Source organism: Chionomys nivalis, chromosome 5 (assembly GCF_950005125.1).
Source record: "Chionomys nivalis chromosome 5, mChiNiv1.1, whole genome shotgun sequence".
In the NCBI taxonomy this organism is placed as follows: Eukaryota; Metazoa; Chordata; class Mammalia; order Rodentia; family Cricetidae; genus Chionomys; species Chionomys nivalis.
The window spans coordinates 68216603-68238540 of record NC_080090.1 but is presented as its reverse complement, the minus strand read 5'-3'; the positions used below and the strand labels follow the sequence as shown (position 1 = coordinate 68238540).

General features: G+C 45.6%; 1 protein-coding gene across 3 annotated transcripts in view; it reads right to left on the bottom strand.

Annotated features, from left to right (window-relative positions):
* The window catches only part of Rgl1 (ral guanine nucleotide dissociation stimulator like 1), a 268005-nt gene that overhangs the window by 110160 nt on the left and 135907 nt on the right, over positions 1 to 21938 (bottom strand). The window contains exon 1 of one of the 3 annotated variants that reach the window (XM_057769584.1): positions 573 to 850. The exons of the other annotated variants lie outside the window; for them this stretch is intronic. Within the exon in view, the coding sequence (XP_057625567.1) occupies positions 573 to 599 (27 nt within the window). The 5' untranslated portion in view covers positions 600 to 850. Of the gene's footprint in view, positions 1 to 572; positions 851 to 21938 lie in introns of those variants that run through there. 3 annotated transcript variants of the gene reach the window in all.

Here is a 21938-nt window from a genome sequence, read left to right as displayed (position 1 = left end):
ATTTTAAACTTCTGCAAACGTGTGTTAATGCCAAGAGCTCTCTTTGGGAAGTGAAGTTGTATGTCTTTTTCTCCTCTTACTGTTTTGGAACCCAAAAAAAGTTAGGGGGAATGGGGAAAGTTTTTATTTCCGTAAAAACAACTCCGGCAAGTGCAGAGAAAGCAACACATCTCATGCAGCTTCCACTGAAATTCACACAGCGACCCCGTGGATAGCTATGCCCCCTGCTAAACCTGGGATCTGCCTTCAAGGGCTGCTGCGGGGAGGCAGAGGCTGCACCGCTCCCCCAGACTGACTTCCAAGTGCTTTCCAAGCTCTGCTCTCCTGACACGCATCTGTCCCAGACACCCCGCGGGCGATGCCTGAGTACACAGGCAGCGTTTCTAGGGAGAAGAGGCGCAGAGAGGGAGGGACACAAAGCAGAGTGAGAAAGCTCCCTTGGAGCGCGGGTCCGGACGGCTCCGATCACTGATCACTTCGACAAGACTCTAACCACCCGGCCCGAGAAAGCGGGAGGTGGGAAGATTCCCCCAGCAGAGGAGCGTCCGGGAAAGGCAGGGAACTCGCGTTACCATTTTAGCTTGCCAAAGCAATTTCATTCTCAGTTTTCTCTCCGGTACGCGAACACTGCATGATGCGCCCTGCTCCGAGGCAGCCCCGGCGTCTCTCTGGTCCGGCTCCGGGTCCCCGCGCTTCCCACGCGTCCTGCTGCCCCGCCGCCGCCGCGCGCGACTCGGCCACAAAGGAGAGCGGCCAGCGAGCGAGCAAGCAGCCCGGGAGCCCGCGGCCGCAGACTCCTCCCCGCCACTCCGTGATGTCAGGCTTTCCTGTTTGTGCTTGCGAGCGCACTCTCCCTTTCGGAAGCCCCGCGGATCAAGGCAATGAGCAATCGTTTCTCCAGCTCTGGAGTGGTTGGGAAACGATGCTTTCAAGTAGACCGGTTCATCAGGGGGAGGAAGGGAGTTCCTGGTGGCCACCAGGTGCCAAAATAGAACCATGTGTGCCACACCGCATGTGTGCGCGGCCTCCGCTGCCTGCTTCTCTGAAGGAAACTGGGGAAATTCAGGATGAAGGACACTGTGTGATCTGCTTGCTATTTTGAATTTGGAGTAATTAAATCAGAGGGCCCTCGGCTTCAGGGAAGCTTCTTATTAGGATAAAGTCAGAAGATACCTGGGTATCCTACCAAGCACCAGCAACTGCCTGGACTGTTCCTACAGTCCATTCTTATTCATTTCCTTCTTTTTGACAAAAGGTGGCCCTGGCTAGCCTTGAACTTTTGGAACTTTTGTGACAATCCTCCTGCTTCTGTACCCTGAGTTCTAAGATTACAGGCAGGCATCAGCTCCACCACCCGTCCTGATAAGGCTTAGTTAAGGCCTTCTGGCTACTGTGGGTGAGGGCAGACAAAGTTGGGGAGGGTCTTGCTGGATCTGACAGTATGTGGCAGGGGTCATAAGTGGTCCTGGGGGTCTCTGGAGTCCCTGTGAGTGGCCATGGGCTGTCTGCACTGTGAGGACCCAGGGAGATTAACTGCTGCAGGGAAAGTCCTGCAGAGGATGCTGCTGGTGAGAATTTATCTTAACACAAAGATCTGTGCGACAATACATTACATTTTAAAAGATCTAGTTTCAATAAATCAACAGCAAGAGATAACTGGTTACAATGCAGCCAAACCCCCTTCCAGAACTCCACACCAATCACAAAAACCTTAGGGCTCTTTTGTTTTACAGGCATCACCCAGATCAATTTGAAAAAGACTTCCTCCTGACTGCTGTGCTAAGACATAGCACTGAGCTTTGATTAGTAATAAATACATCATGAGCTGAAATGTCAGGAGATCAAATGAGCGATATCCCCAGAAGAGCAGAAACGACAGACAGCAAGGGCATACCAAAGAAGCAAGGGCTCTCTGCACACTTCAGAGTGTCTTCAAGTCACTCCGTCAGAAGCTCCTCAGACAGCCCCAAGCTTCAGGGGTCCAAGACTGTGTAGGGAGAAGAATGTCTTTTTTCAACCAAAGTGGCTGTTTCAGAAATTTAAATATCAAATACGTCCACAAACATATACACACATACACACATTCCTTCCACCGTGCTCAGTGCTTAGGACAGAGTATCCCAGGAGCCCGGGAGAAAATAGTAGAGGCCCTACCTCAGACTTCTTAGGCCTTCCTCAGGGCCCTGGGTCACACCTGGAGGACCTATTTGGTGATCCCGAAGACAGCAAGAGACAACCAAGGACAGAAAGCAACCCTTGAAATTAATTTTATCAGTGCTCTAACCCAATCCGGACTGTAAATCTGAAGCGTATTGGAAAACTCCTTCCTAGATAATCAGTTTCTTCTCTAGAAACTCCTGGAGAAGGTGGCTTGGACCTCAGAAGCCCCTCCCAGGCGCTCTTCTCTCCCTCTCATCCGATGGCAGCATCTTGACTGGGCACCTGCTGTGGAAAGGGAGGAAGAAGAGGATCCAGCTCAAACCCGGACTTGCAGTGCAATCAACTTAGATGATGGACTGAACTGTAAGCTACCCAATTAAATGTTTTCCTTTAGAAGAATTTCTGTGGCCATCGCATCTGCCTGAGAGCAGCAACTCTGACTACGACATACACTAAGTAGAAATGAATTTTTAAAGGGAAGATGGAAGGGAGGTGGAGAAGGAAGAAGAAAAGGAGGTAAGCACATTGAGGCGCCCATGTTGATGAGGACACAGAGAAAAGAGACCCCCCGTATACTGTTAGGAATGAAAGCAGTATCTACTATGAAAATCAGTACAGCTGTTACTCAAGAAGTCAAAAATGCATCTACCATAGGATTCAGTGATACCAATTCTGGGTATTTAAAAAAGTATGTAACTCCAGATCTCTAAGATAACACCGGCACTTCCATGTTTATTACAGCATTATTCCCCATGGCAAGTACAGAGACAGTCCAGCTGTCCGCCAATGGATGAGTGCTTAAAAGAAAATGTGATGCAATGGATTGTCCAGCTTTTAGAGAGACACAATTCCTGTCATTTGTGACTACATGGATGGACCTGGAAGATGCTATGCTGAGGGAAAGAAGTCAAGCTCAGAAAAACAATGTAAGATCTCTCTTCCATACGAAATCTGAGTAGCCAAACACATACAATCAGAAGAAAATGGTGATGACTGGTGGGTATGGGAGTCGGAGGCTAGGAGGGTAATGGCCAAAGAATACAAAGTTTCAGTAATATGAGATCATTTTTGCATAGGGCCTATAGCTACCATATTGTGCATTTAAAGGTGCCTGAGAGCAGATCTTACATTAACATGATAGCAACAATAATAATGGAGCAGGAAGAAACACTGAAGAAGATGCACCTGTCCTTGGCCTTGATGGTGGTGATGGTTTCATGGCTTTGTCCTGATCTCCAAGCTCATCAAATTATAAATATTAAATATATACACATGTCAGGTGTCACTCATACCTAATGAAGTCACTTAAAAAGTTTGTCTTGAAAATGGCAATGCCAACACAAGATGGCTAGAAGTAACAAGACCTTAGTTTTGTCGCCCCAGATTCAAGGCTGGCCTAAAATAGCCTATGCCCAATCAAAAATTTAGAGGAGCCAGGTGATGGTGGCACATGCCTTTAATCCCAGCCAGGTGATGGTGGCACACGCCTTTAATCCCAGCACTTGGAAGGCAGAGGCAGGTGGATCTCTGTGAGGCCAACCTGGTCTACAGAGCAAGTTCCAGGAACACCAAAGAAACCCTGCCTCAAAAGGCAAACAAACAATAGTTTAGAGGAAAGCAGCCCTAAGAGAGAAGGGGTAATAGCAATAACTGTGGGAAGAAAAGGAAGTGAGTAGTCTCTCGTCCCTCCGTACCTTGCCTTACTGTGGCTGAGCAGAAATTGTCTCCATCCTCCCACAACGACTACCTACAGGACCCCTTTCCTCCTCACTGCTAATAGAGCTGAAATGAAACTGGTAATTGTCATTGCAATAATTTTAATAACTATGCCTTCAAATCTCTGTAGATCCCTAACAACAATTTTGGAGGAATAGATAACAAATAAATCAGATACTTGCTAACTTTACCTCCAGCAAGAGTTAACCATGGCTGAAATGTGAGGCCCTCGATCCTCTGGACAACCCCATGAATGCTTCTTTCTCCTGCTCTTCAGGTTTGCAGGCTGTGCTGCTTAGCAATAGGTTCCCACACCCAGTTTCCCAGTATCATCTGGGCACTCTCTTACGGTTGTTTCCAGTGTGCAAACTGGGCTTGTGCTGGGGGTGCAACTCATTGATAAAGTGTGTGTTCAGTATGTACAAGGTTCAATCGCCAACTCTACAATAAAATAAAGAAAAAAAAAAACCCAAACCCTGAGGTTGCCCCAAACACCTGCTTTGTGCTTGAACTTTCAACCTTGTTTTGCAAAGGATAAGGCACCCGTCACACTTGGTCAAAGATGAATGTCCTTTAAACAACAGAGAGTCACTGTCATTTTCTCAACTCAAAGTGACCTTGTTAATCATCACAGAGATACTATAAGGTATCAACTAAAACTCTCAATGTTCTGCGAGTAGATTATTCCATTCATGCAAGCAAATTATGAGCCAATTTTAGACAGTCCTATTGTAACTAGAGAAAGGGCTGCCCTAAGGGATGGAAAATGAAGAAGAAGGAAGTATAAGCAAATACCATTCAGCAACTGGCAGGCCCGAGGTGGAGGGCTCCTGTGGCCATGGCAGCAAATGCTCTTCAACTGATATTTTCATCGTTTGTTGGTGGTTACTCCCAACTGCTGGCGATGCTTACCTATAGAGGAAGCCGAGTTATGGGACACCATTCGTACCTGTGGCTAACACGCATCAGTGCCTCATCTAATTACAGATCTCTGTGAAACAAAAAAGGACACAGTCAGAAATGTATCCACAGAGATGAAACAATCAAGACAGAGCAATCAGCTGACGCATGCGGCCAGGTTCTGTGTGGCATGTAACAACACACTGCAGAGGGCACGGTGAGTGAATGATTCTGGAAAGAGTGACTGGACAATGAGCCAGGTTGCCTTTTCTTCCCCAAAGCCAAAGCATGGTATTGAATTGAAGTAGGAGTGAGCCTCAAGAAAGGGAGACTGGCATGGCAAAATGGCAAAGAGCAAAGGCTCTTCAATCAGAGACACCTAGAGTCGAGGTCTAGCACAGTCACTTCACCCTAAGGCGAGATCTTCATTCCAAGCCTCCTGGAAACACTCCTGTCATTGGCTCCCAGTATTAGTTGAAATAATACACATCAAGCCTTTAGAACAGCACCCAACACCTGGGGACTACTCCACGCTAATTGGCAGTAGGAGCCGCCATGTATTAGGTTAAAGAATTGCAAAACCTACAGGAAAGTAATGATGTTAAAAATCTGGCCCCTCTTTGAAGTAGCTCAAGATTCTATAGCTTGAAGACAGAATTTCACTCTACGAAGATCACAGAGAGCCCTAAGCCTCACACAGTGTTCAGTCCAGTGAACAACATTTACTGAGTTGCTACAGACCCAGAAAAAGGCAACGCTCAGGGTTCCTGCCTACTTCAACCCATTCTGTTCCCTCGCAGTAGCCAAAGCATCTTTTTTTTTTTTTTTTTTTTTTTTGCTTTTTCGAAACAGGGTTTCTCTGTGGTTTTGGAGACTGTCCTGGAACTAGCTCTTGAAGACCAGGCTGGCCTCGAACTCCCAGAGATCCCTCTGCCTCTGCCTCCAGAGTGCTGGAATTAAAGGCGTGCGGCACCACCGCCCGGCTTTAGCCAAAGCATCTTTTCCAATCACATTACTATCTCCTCCTGCTCTTTACCCCTCTAGGGACTTCCTGTCGTCTAGGACAGCCTAACTGCTTCTTCCACCCCACACAGCCTGACTGAGGCTGGCCTCTGCCCTCTGCAGCCTCCTTCCTTCCCCTCACCCCACCGTGTTCTCACACTTCAGCTGCTGGCTCGCTTTAGACATCTTGGACATGTCCGACTCCTCCTGCCAGAGGGCCTTGTGTAGGAAACCCTAGCCTCTTCTGGCTGGGCTCTAAACACTCTCATCACGTGCAGTCACAGCCCCCATCCCTCTTTCCTCACAGCTCCGTCAGTTAATGCTCGCACTGACAGCCGTAAGACTCTTTTACTAGACTGTAAACTCTATGAAGGCAGAGGTGATGCCAGGTTTTCTCTCACCATCTTGTGCTAGATTCTTACAGTGCTGAGCAGACAGAGATCTGCTATGGTTATTAGCACTGCAGATGCCAAACATAACGAGCGAGAGAGAGAGATGATTTGACAGCTAGATGGGGGGATCGCGTTATAAAGTCAATAAGGGACTAATAAGTAGGGTTGAATGACAAATAACTCTTAGATACTGTCACTATCTTAAAGGTGTTTATTATACTTTAAAAGGAAAGGAAAAGTACCTAGGAACTGGGTGAAAGGTGATTTCCCAGCACTAAAGATCAGCAAGTAAGACAAGCAGACCAGAGCAAGCGGAGTGAGAGGCACTGAGAGGACAGAACCGGCAGGCAAGGCTCACTAGAAAAGCCTTGCAGGGGCTGGAGAGGTGGATTCAAGTCAACAGCACATACTGCTTTGCAAGGACCCTAGTTCAGTTGCCAACCATAGAGTGGGCAGCTTCAAGTTCAGCTCCAGGCACGCACAGCTTCTATGACACTTGCACTTAAGTGCACATATACATGTATGTGCATGGTTTTAAAATATATTAAGTTTTAAGTCTTCCAGGAGGGACATGAGACTGGAGAGTTGGAGTGAATATAATTAAGATGGACCATATACATACATGTATGAAATTGTCAAAGAATAAATAAAACTATTCTTTAAAACATAATACAGCTTTTTTTTTTTAAGGTTTCTCAAGACAGGGTTTCTCTGTGTAACAGTCCTGGCTGTCCTGGAACTTGCTTTGTAGACCAGGCTGGCCTTGAACTCATTGAGATCCACCCGCCTCTGCCTCCCAAGTGCTGGGGTTAAAGGTGTGCACTCTCACTGTCTGGCTCAGCTTTTTAATAAAAGGTGTTGTCACTCAGACTTTTAAACAAAGAGAAACATGCTTTGGAAGAAAAGGGAGGAAGCCACGCTCAAAGGAGACAGAAAAAGATGAGATTTGGACCCTGTGGTCCAGGAAAACAGTCATAGACAAAGTAGCCCATCGCTAGCCAAGAGGCTCCTTGCAATCGAGACGCGCTGGGGGAGAGAAAGTTGGTTTTGCCAATAGAGTGTCACCACATAGTCAGGCATGCACTGGCTGCCCCACCCTCAGGAGAAGCCGCCAACACAAGTGGACTCCAGTGGACTCATGATTTGATAGGTTTTCTGACTTTCTTTTTCTTTCTTTCTTTTTTACATTCTTTTGTTTGCTTGTCTGTTTTGATTTTCTTTTCTTTGGCATTTTTTGTGTGTGTGTGTGAGAGAGAGAATATGAAGTTGGGTGGAGAGGAATGTGGAGAGGAAGTGGGGGGAGCTGGGAGAGGAAAAAATGGTCAAAATATATTGTACAAAAAATAATAAAGACTTTAAAGATAATCTGAAATGCTAAAAACTAGATTAGCTTGTGAGGAAAAACAGAGCCGAGAGAAAGCTGTGAAAGAAATGCCCTTCTAAATGAGCAGCTACACTCAGAGGGACAAGCGGAGGGCTTTGAATCAGAGTCACATGGGAAGAACAAACGCTGCAACTTGATGACAGGCGTCAAGCTACAAGAAAATGAGCGAGCAAAGCAAATAAATAAACAAGTTAAAAGTTTCAGGACTAGAACTCTGAGAATGTAGGGACATATAAATAAAGATAAAATAAACAGGGATTCTGCTTTGGGGACAAAATACTGACGCAGTTCTGAGGACAGAGAAACTGGAGACAGTGACTGAGGAGTGACTGGAAAGAGGCGGAGGCTGGAAGCATGAGCTAGCCCATGTGCAGGAAGCGTGAGCTAGCCCATGTGCAGGAAACGTGAGCTAGCCCATGTGCAGGAAGCGTGAGCTAGCCCATGTGCAGGAAGAGTTCACAGGCGCTGGGCGGGGGTGCCAGCAGCATGCAACCAGCCTCAATATGTGCCCCACAAGAGGAAAACAAAAAGTACCAGCTACGAGCACGAGATGGAAAGAGGAGGGCGAGAGCTGTGGGAAACAATGATGGGAAGAAAGCTCACTGCACTTAGAAATTCTCCAGCTGAAGTCAGCGCTGGACGACAGTCAATGGACTTGTCAATATTTCAAACAGGCACTGCCCTCTGCCATTGTTGTGAGATGCAGCATGGATTTTTAAGAGAGTTCTGTCTATTTTAAAAGCCTACAAATGTTTTTGAAAAAATTATCGTAGTTATTCTATGACACTCTTCAATAAAATGTAACCAAAGTTAATTGAAAGTCTTAGTGTGGTCAGTTACATAACAGCAGAATTGCTGAATGGCTTAAACACAGTGCTTTCCCAGAAATATTTGTCTTCTGGATGAAACCAAGAATGGAAAGTTCCTGGCTTCAAGAACAACGTCTGAGAAGGTGGAAAGAAAAGAAAAGCCTACATGATGGGAACGAAGCTTTAGTAAAAGTTAACCAAGCTGCCGCAAATGTGTTCCACAAAGAAAAGGTAGGTTTGCACACTAGACAGCTGATTGTGTGGGGTTGGATGTTCTGTGGATGTGTTGTTCTTACTGGTTGATGGATAAAGCTCCACTAGATAACCCCTACTTTCTTAAAACAAAGGAAAAAATGTTTCATACATGCATTGCCAAGAAAAATTTTAGCTAGCTAGGTCCTTGATATTTGCCTGTTAAATTGCTGGAATCAGTCCACAGTGGCCATAGCGATCCTGCTTGTTTTAAAGCAGAGAGTCAGATCTTACAGTAATTTGCTTTTCTGTTGCTAAACATCATGACCAAACTCAGCTTGGGGAAGAAAGAGTTTATTTCATCTTACAGTCTGCGATCCATCAGAAAGGGACATTAGGGTAGGAGTGAAGAAGAGGCCATGGAGCAACACTGCTTAGTGCCCTGTTCTTGAGCTCTTTCTTGGGTGATTTTCTTACACAACCCAGGACCACCTGCACAGGGGTGACACTGCCCATAGTGGGCTAAGCCATCCCACATCAATCATCACTCAAGAAAAAAATATCTCACCGACTTGTCTACAGGCATTTTCTCAGTTAAGGTTCCCTCTTTCAAGGTGACCCTATCTTGTGTCAAGCTGACAAAACAAAACCAACCAACCAAACAAGCAAGGCAATACAGGCTATAGAATAGAAACTGCCTTGTTTGGGGTACGGGGGCGAGAGGGGGAGTTACCTTGGCTCATTTGGCTTTTTCTAGGTGATGGGAAAGCTGCTGTCCCTAACAATTACAACAGATCACGCCCACCTACCTGGTTCTCCCTTTCAATCCTTTCTCCAAGGGTGGTGGTGGTAGTCGGGTGGTAGTCGGGTGGCGTCAGCAGCAGTAGAGGTGATGGTGCTGTGTGTGTGTATCTGTTTGTCTATCTGTCTGTCTATTTACGTGCCTGTGTATGTTAGGGGAGGGGAGTATTTATAGAGTAACCTGGATTTCATCTCAAAGCACAGATAAAATTTAATGATTTCTCTCAACATTTCTGCCACCCAATGGGAACACACTGTAATAAGATGATGGTATTCAGCCAGGCCTGGGAGTACAAGACTGTAACCTAGATATGTAGGAGACTGAGTCAGGAGGATCATAAATCCAAGGCTTACATGGGTTACAGACGAGTGGAAGGCCAGCTTGGGCAACTTAGTGAGGTCCTATCTAAAACTAAAAAAAATTTTTTTAAAAAGAAGAAGAAGAAGAAGAAGAAGAAGAAGAAGAAGAAGAAGAAGAAGAAGAAGAAGAAGAAGAAGAAGAAGAAGAAGAAGAAGAAGAAGAAGAAGAAGAAGAAGAAGAAGAAGAAGAGGTGGGGGCATTTGGGCCCACTGTGATAGAGTGCTCATCTAGTATGTGAGAGGCTATGGGTTCAAACCCCAATAATATAAAAAAAGAAAGAAAAAAATAATGACAATGATGCAATGGCAGTAAGTGACACACCTTCCTCTTCTAGTCAAGCAGATGGCATTAACTCTGCCCAGAGGAGTTTGTTACCTATATCTTGCCAGGCTGCCCACCTGCAGGGCTGGTGTGCCATGATCTTGAGACATCTCACTGCCCTGGCTTTAGCTCATGACTTTACCACGAGAAGCAGCTGGCAATCTTGGCACACATGCCTGGTCCAGACAAAGTTTCTGGTCTTCCCATGGGGGGAAGGTCAGCGTAGAGTGAGTGTTTGGCAAACAGCAGCAGCAAACTCTTCAGCTTGACTCTACACATCTATACTAGACTCAAGCTGCCCCAAAGGACCCAGAAGGCTTGGAATCTGCCCCAAACACCTTAAAGAATAATTGACTTTGGGTCAAGAATTCTAGGACAAAATTAGACCTTCTAGGAGAAGTCAAGGAAATCACTCTTGAGTCTAGAAAAGGTCTCCTGCTGGCTTTTATCTCCCAGAACAGCTGCCATGCCCAGTGGTTTGCTATCTCTTGGAGAGCAAAGTAGAGGTTTAGTTGTTTAACTTGTCAAATCACCCAGACCTACACTCTAGCCAGTATGCCTACTAGTCAGAACAGCAATCAGCAGGCTCAGGAGAGAACCACTTCACCAGGACAGATCACATCACCACAGTGACTTAGGAGCAGTCAGATTTTAAAAGTTGTGATGGTTTGAAAGAAAATGGCCCCCAGGGGCTGGAGAGATGGCTCAGTGGTTAAGAGCATTGCCTGCTCTTCCAAAGGTCCTGAGTTCAATTCCCAGCAACCACATGGTGGCTCACAACCATCTGTAATGAGGTCTAGTGCCCTCTACTGGCCTGTAGGCATACACACAGAATATTGTATACATAATAAATAAATATTTTTTTTAAAAAAAAAGAAAATGCCTCCCAAAGGGGGTGGCCCTATTAGGAGGTGTGGCTTTGTTGGAAGAAGTGTGTCACCGTGGGGGCGGGCTTTGAGGTCTCTTTTGCTCAAGCTTCCCTCAGTGTGAGAATCAGTCAACTTCCTGCTACTTGCAATATGTAGCACTCTCAGCTATTCCTTCAGTACTATGTCTACTTGCATGCCGCCATGCTCCCTGCCATGATGGTAATGGACTGAACCTCTGAAACCGTAAGCGAGCCATCCAAATTAATTGTTTTCTTTATAAGAACTGCAGTGGTCATGGTGTCTCTTCACAGCAGTAAAACCCTAACTAAGACAAAAGTCTTTACCTAATTACTAGCATGCAAAAAAGGCTTACCGAGTATCCACTGTACACTGGACCCTTTGCTAGATGTCTCGGAATGAACTCAACCACACAACTGCGATGTCGACCTCACATAGGAATGAAGAAGAGCAGTTTTGTCATTGCATGACAGGAGCTGAGAGATGTACCAGTGGCAAGTGCGGGCTAAATGTACAGCATCGAAAGCAGATTTTCCAGGAAAAGCAATTCATCAGTAGTAAGGGAAGAGAAGGAAGGAGCCATCCAGACAGAAAACAGACAGGGAGCCAGACTCAAGAGTTAGGATCAGAGCTACAGAAGAATGCGGGGGCCAGTAGTAGGGGGCATCGCAGTCAGTAAAGTGCTTGCCTTGGGGGCACTAGAACCTGAGTTTCATCCAACAGATTCCACGTAAGAAAGTCAGTTGTGTTAGGGCTCCTGTTTCTATCCCTAGCAATGGGAACGCAGAAACAGGAGAATAACCTTAGCACTGGTGGTGGAGACAGGAGGACTCCTAAGGCTTGCTAGCCAACCGCGTTAGCCGGATTGTCAACCTGCAAGCCAGTAAGAACACTCCTGAAGATGGTGCTAAGGTTGCCTGCTGGCCTCCACACATGTGCAACCTCCCCAACACTCACACACACACACACACACACACACACACACACACACCCCAACACTCACACACACACACACACACACACACACTTTTTTTAGTCTTAGTTCACAAACATGTCAAAAAGACTGACATGGTACAATTGAGTACCAATATCTTTATAATCCTCCCTTATCCACAGTAAGAGATTAATAATCAGGAAATAACCAGTAATAGAACAGAATATATAACATGCCATCATGAACATTTGGAAAAGCAACTTCTCTCTATCTCTTTCAAAAGTTGAGACAATAAAGGCAAAACAAAAATTAAAAAAAAACCAAGAATCAAGGAGAATATTAGTATGTCCACAACACAGCTGACCCCAGGTAACTGAACCATGACTTTGGGGTACAGCTTGCTATAATATACTAACCAGGTGAATGTCTCCTAGAAACAGAAAGTCTGTTTTTATTTTTTGCAATCTGTTAATTCTCTGTGAAGGATAAGGTTAGGAAATAATCATTTCGCCTTAGCAGAGCACATAGCAGCTGAGCTGTGCACACTGGTCCAGGACCTAAAGAAAGGGGGATGTTATGACTGACTTGATACACAGGAGATCCTGACTAAAGAGTATCTATGGTTGTCCGTGACAACATTTAGCATGTCTGAGAGACTGGCATTTGAGACCCTGGACCTAATGGGGAACATAGCCCTCTCCTCTATGGGTGGGCTTCGTCTAGACTGTTGGGGACCTGAGCAGGACAGAAGAAGAAAGGATTTTCCTGTTTCACTCCTTGACCTGAGACATCACCTCTATCTTCTCTTGAGTTCAGCTTGTATTTACATCCTTGCTCTTTCTGATTCTCAGGCCCTTGCCCTCAGAATTGCACTACCTCCCTCCTGGATCTCTCACTGATAGATGGCACATTCTGTGACTTCTCAGCTTCCACGAGTGCACGAATCAGTCCTTGGAATTTGGTCTAGATCTGTTAGGCAGACTATGAAGCCTAATAGATGGGACAAACACGGGTATGTGTATGGTAAGCAGCCATGAGGGTAACTGTGACTTGTATGGAACCATCTTGACTCCAAACTGCAAACCACAGCGCTAGTGTGGCACTGTTCCATTTACAGACGTAGCCTCGCACGTCTCAGGAGGGACACGGCTGGGACAAGAACCCAGGCTTCAAGGAAAAGCCTCTTTTGAGTCTCAGCTTGGAAATGCTCAGGTGGTTGGGCTATCCCCAACTAACAAGTGGGAGAAAAAGACCAGCTATTGGAACAAAGACTTGAGACATACTAACCCCCATGAGCCTTCAGAGGAAAGAGAGTATATCCAGCTAGGATACAGCAACTGCAGCAGGTGTATAGGCTCAACAGAGTTGCCAGGTGTTGGAGAGGAGTTCAGAGATGCTGCACAGGATGGAAGATGAGAGAATTCCAAGCAGAGAAAGGTGTGATCCAAAGTTAGGAGTCTAACGTGGAATCGTCGTATATCACATAGAGGGGAGAAGGTCACTTGTCACAGTAACATCATTGCCCCCTGTGCCCCAAGGGCATTCTGTGAGTCATAATGAGAGCTGTGCATGTCCTCTTCACCGTCTCTCATTTTCCATTTTATGTCACAAGAAACAGAAACATCAATACCACTTACGACATAAATGCTGGACCACAGTTAAAACTCCAAGTCTTTTGACTCCAAATACAGCAACTTCAAAAGACGGCTTTTCTCCTCAGGTCATTTGTGTAGTAACACCTTTGCTAGGATATACTACTTCCATCATTTGTGAGCTGCAGCACCTTAGGGAGGACATTAGTGCTTCATTTCCCCCAGTAATTGGAGGTGCAGCCACGCACTTACCAGCACTCAAGAACTAGGTTTCTCAATGGCTCTCTCGAGGATTTTCTATCTTCTTCCAGTGCCGCCAACATGGCGCAGGCGCATGACTGCCTGTGACCACGCCATTTGCTCTCTCACAGAGGCATGCAGGCAGCTAATATGCTAGGTAGGAACTGCATGTGCATGGGAAACCAAGATCTTAGTCTTATACTGTAGTCTCAGCTATGCTGCACCAGTGTGAGCAGCATGGCAAGACCCCCCCCCCCCCCCCACACACACACAGGTCAAAATGTCGAATGAGAGGGATGAGAAGAGGAAAAAAACAAAGAACTTACAGTCCGAAGGAAGGGCAAGCCAAGTGACTGTCCTCACCAGTAACGTGAGAAATGCTGTCCTGTAGCGGGGATCCCTAGCTTCCAGGAGAGGCACTGCATTCACAGCCAAGCGGTCAGACGCATAGTCTAAAGCTATGACTGCAACGGGAAGCAAAAGCCGGAAGATGAAAAGTGGAGAAGGATTCAGTTCGGCCAAGGAACAGCAGAGATGAAGGCATGGGCGCCAAAGAGAACAAAGGTAATTCCCCAACGGAAAGTCATCTGACACACCTGAAGGATGAAAGGACTCCAGGAGCAAAATGGGAAGAGCAAGAGTGCAGTCTGGGAGCCACGAGTTTCATGCATGTGCAATAGACCTGAGCATGGCTGAAGACGTAGTTCAGTGGGTAGAATGCTCACCTAGCATGCACAGAACCCTACAGAATCCCTCATAAGTCAGGCTTGGCGGTACTGGCCTGCGATCCCAGCACTGGGGAAACAGAGACAGGAGACAGGAGCTCAAGACAATTCTCATTTACATAGGGAGTTCAAGGCCAGCCCGGGATATATTAGACCTTATGTCAATTAAGTAAATGAATAGGGGTGGTAGATAGATGACTCAGAAAGCTACCTGCTGCCAAGCCTTATGATCTGAGTTTGTTTCCAGAACCCATACGGTAGAAGAGAACCAACTACTACAAGCTGTCCTCTGACCTCTACATGCCCATGGTGGCATGAGAAAATACACACACACACACACACACACACACCTGACCTCCACATGCTCGTGGTGGCATGAGGATGCGCGCGTGCGCACACACACACACACACACACACCTGACCTCCACATGCTCGTGGTGGCATGAAAACACACACACACACACACATGAAATGTAATAAATGAGACTGTACGAGAGAGAGCATGCACACCAGAGACTGACCACAGTGTGGCAAGGGTCAAACCAGCACCCCAGGGAAATGCCTTGCAAGCCACTTCAGTAAATTCAACTGTTTTAAAAGCCCACGTAAGAAGTGGAAAGGGACAGATAAAATGCTGCCATTTTTAAGAATTACTTCTTAGTGATTGTAACACTATCTGTCTTCTGCCACCCAGGGTTTAAGGAGGCGGGACGGGAAATAATCACAGGGGAGACTTTGGAAGGTGCTGGTTGCTCTTCCTCAGTGCGTCACAGGCTGGAATTCCCTGGAAGAATTATCTGACTGCCTTAATTGATGTGGCAAGGGACACCCCAAATGTGCATAGCACCTTCTAGGAGCAGTCCAGAAAAAAAATGGACACAGCACAAGAAAGGCTTTCTTCTTCCCGCTTGGTCTTCGCTCTTGCTTCACTATTTTGTCCTGTTCTCCTGCTGCCGATTCCTTCGCTGATATTAGACCCAGCACTCCAGGCTTCCGTCACTGACTAAGGACCAGGGGTTTTGGTATCAAACTGGGACTCGAAAGCACATAGCTTTGTTGACTGAGCAACTAGCAAGCTCTCAGCCTCTCCAGTATGAGGCCATCATTTGTGAGGATGCTCTAACCACTGAGGGGTCCAGACTCAAGGACCAAGCTCCTGCCAGGTTTTCCTCTTCTCAGGTGTGTAAGGCAACTATTACTGTTATTGTGTTACTATTTCAGTGTAAGGCAATTTAATAAAATCTTTATATATGTATATATAATTGAACATATTTGTACATACATACATTCCCTAGAGAACTCTCACTAATAAGAAGGGGAATGGCAAAAATCTGTCACAGGTGAAGCTTCATTTCATTCCAGCTCATTGCCCACACCAGGCTCAAACTATCTCCCTAAAATAGTCCAGTTGAGAGATTCCCTGTGTTCATTCTTCTGCTTTTCCCCTTTTGCCTTCTAAACAAAGCCCAAACTCTAGCCAGCCGTACTCTCTCTACACAGCTGGACCTCTTTGCTCCCACCTGTGAGCCCAGCATCTAAGATCAGTCATAACTGTAAGCACAAGGAATGAAAAGCCTTTGGCTCAGCACTCTGGAATGGAGCATCCAGCCATCTTTTCTGCTAGACAGGCCCCATGTTCCAGGCCTGACTCCTGGCTTGGCTTTCTGCCTGCTCCCTCTGTGGCTGGGGCCCAGCTTCTCGCTTTCCATCCTGCCCTCTCCTCCCAGAGCTTGGAAGTCAGCCCACAAACCCAAGCGAGCCGAGTGTCTGGAGCCCGCTAACTGCATACACACATTTTACTCCCTCGCTCCTGATTACACTTCCAAGTGCCACCTGTTCCCACACTGCTCTGTCCCTGAACCTTCCTTCCCCCTTCCAATGCCAACTCTGTTTGCCTGGGTGCTGGCCTGTCATATTGCCACATTCTTCTGCAACCCCTTCTAGTGTTTGGCCTGCCAGCTTGGACTTCCTGAAGTTCCTGCCTGAACTGTGCAGTTCTATCCTCTGCTGCTTGTGGTGAGCCCCGCCACTGCTAACAACAGTTGAAACCACAGTAAAAGACATTCAGAGCCATAGAGGCCAGAGCCCTGGCATGCCATGAAACATTGTGCTTCATATGTTTGTGCACCCTTCACTCCAGGTCATCTCACTGTTCTTCATCCACCACCACCCCCATGCCCCATGTTTACAGACTTCCCCAGTTTAGTCCTGCCAACCCCAAAGTCTAGAGAAGGTTTTCTTCCATTCCATCCCACTTAGACATTCCTAATAAATAGTAAGCTCAAAGACAAGACAGACCATAATATATCCTACTCTGGCTGGAAATTCCATCTTCCTCTGATCTCCTGTGACCCATTATCGAGGCATCAATTTGGAATTTTATTGCATTCTTTCTTATTTTACATGTCTTATCTCACTGAGGATATAAATATCATGGGAATAAGATCCGTGACTGATTACTTAGCAGAGCAACATCTAGGAGTGAGAAAGGAAGCTGGTGAAAGGGAAGGAAAAGACAGATGTGGCTTAATCTCACAGCGGGACTCCACAGCCTGGGTCTGACCAAGCTCACACTGAGTACTTAGCATTCTCCAGCCATTCACCACACCCCTCAAGCATGGGCAGCACATCTCTACCTGCTCCTCAGTGTCCTGTAGAACCTGGGAAAAGGCCCAGGAGACCCACACTAGTCCATACAGGTGGAGGTTTCCAAGTGTGGTTAAAATGGATGAAATTAGTCCTGGCACCCAGCACAACACAACACCTCTTTGTTCCTTGATCTAGGCAAGGAGACCCCACTGCTTCCTGCAACATCAATGCCCCTGCCACCGGAGGAGTAGACAGTGTGATGTTTACTGTGTATCATTATTCTGTACTTTCCCCCGATTTTTTCTTAGAATTGTCAGATACTTAAGAAAATAGGACAGCAATCCCACCAAACCCCTGGGGAAACAGTTGGATCACAATCCCAGCAAAAATAATTATAACCCAGCAACCACCAACCACAGTCTCCTGTCTACACTATTCCTTAATACTGACATCAGATGGTTTTCACGTGTCGTGTTGCTATTTGTATGTAAAAATATGCAGTGCCCAAAACTAGAGCATCAACTCCAAAGGCTCAATGGTCAGGAGGCCTACAATGCCAAACAGGCATCACGAATCAGGTTTTATGGAGGGGCATTTATGACTGAACATGCTTCAAAGTGCCCTCAAGTGATTACTCACTCCCCTCTGCGTGCCCTTCTGGGAGGTGAGCTCCACAACCCTCCTGAGGCTCCGTGCTGAGTTCCTTCGGAAGCATCAGAGAAAAGGCTCTCGTGCTCACAGATTTGATGGAATTGTATAAAGGCAACTGAGCTGGCAGCTGCCTCTCAAAGACCCACTTCTTCTTTGGGCTAGCATGGGGTGTCAGTTTTTTTCTCTGAGATGCTCTTCTTGGAACCAGAGTCCTGGCTTCCTTGAGGCCAGGGGGTGGGGACGTTTAAAATGTGATGGAGAAGGTACTCTTGTTGGCTCTTCAGCTGGGTGAAGCCTCGAGGCAAGAAGGGTGGCTAGAACATCATTTCTTTATATATCGGATGTCTAAAAGCTAAACCACAGCCAGGAGTTTAAGAATAAAAGCAGAAACTGGTTACACATGTCTGAGAAGGCGACACTTTTCCACCTATTCAAAACACGTTTATGTTCTTGAGAGTGAAAATAGATACAAGGTTTATAGAGCATGATTTGGCAATATTGATCACTATTAAAAGCACATCCTGATACAATTGTTAGCCTGGATTCAATTAAGGCTGCTTTCTATTTAAACCTGAGAATTTAGTTTTCTTTAGGATGCAAAGAATCACTGAGTTAGCTTGAACATGCCCCTGGGTTCCATCCCCGGTGCTAAAAAATGTGAATAAATTTTATAATAAATAAAAAATAAACCCATTTCCTCATGTCACTGCTAGGAATTTACTCTATGGATTCACAGACATTTCAGTAAAATATAGAGAAATGGTTATTAAAGCATAATTTGTCATGGTGTTTAAAAATACATCAAAATGTCTCCCAGCCCCAGGACTAAATAAAAATAGTATGTCTATATAATGCATAATAATCCATTATACAGTGGTTGTAAGAATTGGTCTGTGTGTGCCAACTTGACATTGTTTCTAAGATACATCACTGAGGAAAAAAGGCCAAATAGAGAGCACCATGTACAGAATGGCCCCTTACACGTTCAAACCAACACACGAACGTATGGAACTCACTACAGAGAAGCATGTGTGTGATTTTTTTCTTCTGGGATGAATTTCAAGACATTATTCCTGACTAAGGTTTTTGCTGTGTTGGTGGTGGGTTTTTTGTGTTGAGGGGGGGGGCTTGAGTTGAAATTTCAGAACAGCTTAGTAAGGTGGGCTGGCTTTAGGGAAAGATACTGTGACTCTGTTTACATTTCTTCTTATTAATTATTATCATCCAACAGCTCTCTGGGAGATAGATGGTTCAGTGAAGAAAGTGTGTAAAGCACTTGCCAGGCAAGTGTGAGGACCTGAGCTTGAACCTCCAGCCTCTGGGTGTGGAAGTGCAGACCTGTAAGCCATTGTTGTTGGGAGTAGGTGAGGGTGGGGCAGAGACAGGTGGCTCCCAGGGGCTGGAAGAACCATCAGTCTAGGCACAATGGTGTGCTCCGGATCCAGCGAAAGACCTTGTTCAAAAAATAAAGAGGAGAGCAATAAAGAAAGAGTCTAGACAACTTCTGACCTGCACACACAAATACATACACAGGTGATCACGCATATATACAACATACATACTTGTACAAATTCTAATATGCTATTATTGTTTTAATGAGTCTCTAAGCTGATGCCTTCAACAGCAAAGAGGGAAGAAAGAAAGAGATTCTTAGAAGATAAATTTATAATACTCTCACACAGCAAAAAAAAAAAGATGTTTACTGTGTGTCAAGGTGCAGGAGGAAATACAAAGAAAAAGAGCAGTTGTGGCCTCATCTCAAGTTTTTATTGACTCTTTTTCTACTTATTTCATTTTGAAAGAATCTTTGATAATAACTGATGGTCCTTGCATGAAAAAATGAAGGATCACAACTCGGTCCCAGGTTCTCCAGAAGACTGAACGAGCTCTCCCCTTCCCCCTGTGGCTGGCCATCAGGGAATGCTGACAAACCTTTGTGGCAACTGGCCAACAAAGGAAGAGCAGAGAGCAGCCTCCGAGAACTGCCTGTGGCTCCATTTCCACCAATGCCCTGGTTCCTTTGTTTTGGGGAATCTTGGCTCTTGTGTAGTTTCAAACTGCAACTTCATTAATCCACTGCATGCCCACTGCATGTGTGGCACACACAAGCATTTACCTAGGTGGTACGAAGATGGAAGGCAAAGTTGAGACTGAAGAGGCCACTGTACTGACAGGGTCACTCAATTTCTTCACAGAACACACACTGTGGCATTCTATTGCTTCAAACCTACTTAGGTGACTTCCAGGATAGAGCGGAGGTTATCAACATTTATCTGAATGAAGCACCCTCTGGCACTGACTGGAAACAGATTCTGTCACACAGGCGATGACTAATCTTCTTTTGTCTACCTCACAGTGGTCCCCAAATACCAATCTCAGTATTTCAGAATCTCCCCATATCACTCATCTTTCAAGCATTCATCACTGGGGTAAGAAGATGGATCAACAAGATGACAAACCTCATTGGATAATTTCTAAATACTGGAGCTTCTCCAGGAAAGGAAGGTGATCTGCCCACAGGGCAGGTGACTTCAGCTAGTTAAAGCCAGGGCTAATAAGGCCAAGGTCATGAGCCTGCTTACCCTATGGGCCAATTAGCTTTGATCTGTTTCATGGTCACATCCTGTATCCCTCAACCTGAACAGCTGTTCAGGTCAAAATGGACGCCTTTGATGACAAGGGGCACTGGTCCAAAGAAGAAGGGTGTATTCATTCAGATTTATCATGCTATTACAAAATGACACAAAACATGTTAGGGACATTAAAATTGCATCACCTGGCACTTGTTCCAAAAAGATGAGGAATGACAACACCAAGCAACATTTCACAGATGTGGACAACTTCTAGATTAATTACCAAGCAGCAACTGTCTTGAGTTCAGACAACCCATTTCTTAAGTAGGCTATCATAGCATGAACCCGCTTTCCCAATGCAACCATCCCCCAAAGAAAACAAATTAATTTAGCAGAGTACAAATTTCTACAGGCTCACAGGGGTTCCCCTAGAAAAGAAATGGTCCTCAGTATGAACTCTGCCAAATTCATATCCTTCATCTCTCACCAGGGATTTTATATAAAACCTAAATGAATCGGCATTGAGCTGTGTTGGACCTGGGCATCTTCCATGCTAGTTAACTACTTTTCTCTCTTCTAAACTGGTAGTTCTTCAAGCTGGCCCAGCTCTCTTTGCACAAACAGATTACTCACCTACACACAGGCTTCTTTTTATGGTTGGGTCATAGAGTATGACACAGATGTTTCCCCATTATTCATAAAAACATACAAAATTACCAACAGTCTTCCTCATCTCTGTGTCTGTCTGTCGGCTTTAAAGTCTCTACTACAATTCACAAAATAATGAGTATCTGAAACAACACATGTACTATCTGTGCAGTATCTGAAGTACATTAGAATTAACTTTGGGGGCTGCCACACACAACACCCTAGGATTAACACTGGGAGTCTTCTTAACGCCCTCGAATGAAGTCTCTTTACTCATGAGAGAACAAAGGAGGGTTTTTTGGGGGGTTTGTTTGTTTGTTTGTTTTTGTGACACTACAGATTGTCGCTTTAAACCTTTGACACCTCCCCGCCACCATTAGGTAGCTGTTCTGCTCACTTCCTGCTGAAGTCTGATGTGGTAGAAGGGGTGTGCTCCACTGTTGCTGCTCCAGCCCCTGGCAGGTGTCTGGAAGGACTGAAACAGAGTCAACAGGAGGCTCCCATCTAGCAGTACCAAGTATACAACTCTACCAGGAAACAGAATTGTTTCTTTAGAAACTGCTTCCCCATCACTGCCCATGTGTCTTCAAACGAGGCTGGAATACAGACCTCAGGAGTTACAGTTGATTCTCTAAACACTAAGATCGACTTGGTAATGTGTGGAAAAGTGTATCCCCCCTCCAAAAATGACCAAGAGCTGACCATGTATATTTCAAATCCAAACCTGAGCTATGTGACTGAAGCACGGATAACACACAGCCCATCAGGTGAGGACAGACAGCCTGGACTATGAACTGTAGATCCTCTTCATCCTGGGTTCTCCAGCCTTCCTAACTCCTGTGGCTCTCAAGGCAACCCACATTTTCTCCGTTGATACCCACAAAGAACAGAATACATTCCAAATCTCTTATACCTTAAAACGTGTATCTAAACATTATCTTTCTTAACTTAATAAAACCTTAGCTTGTGAGTAGTTTTCCCCTTATTTATGAGGTCACTAAGAAAAGCCCCATTCTGTCAATGTCCTCTGACTCCTGCTGATCTTCAGGGCCTCCTCTCCT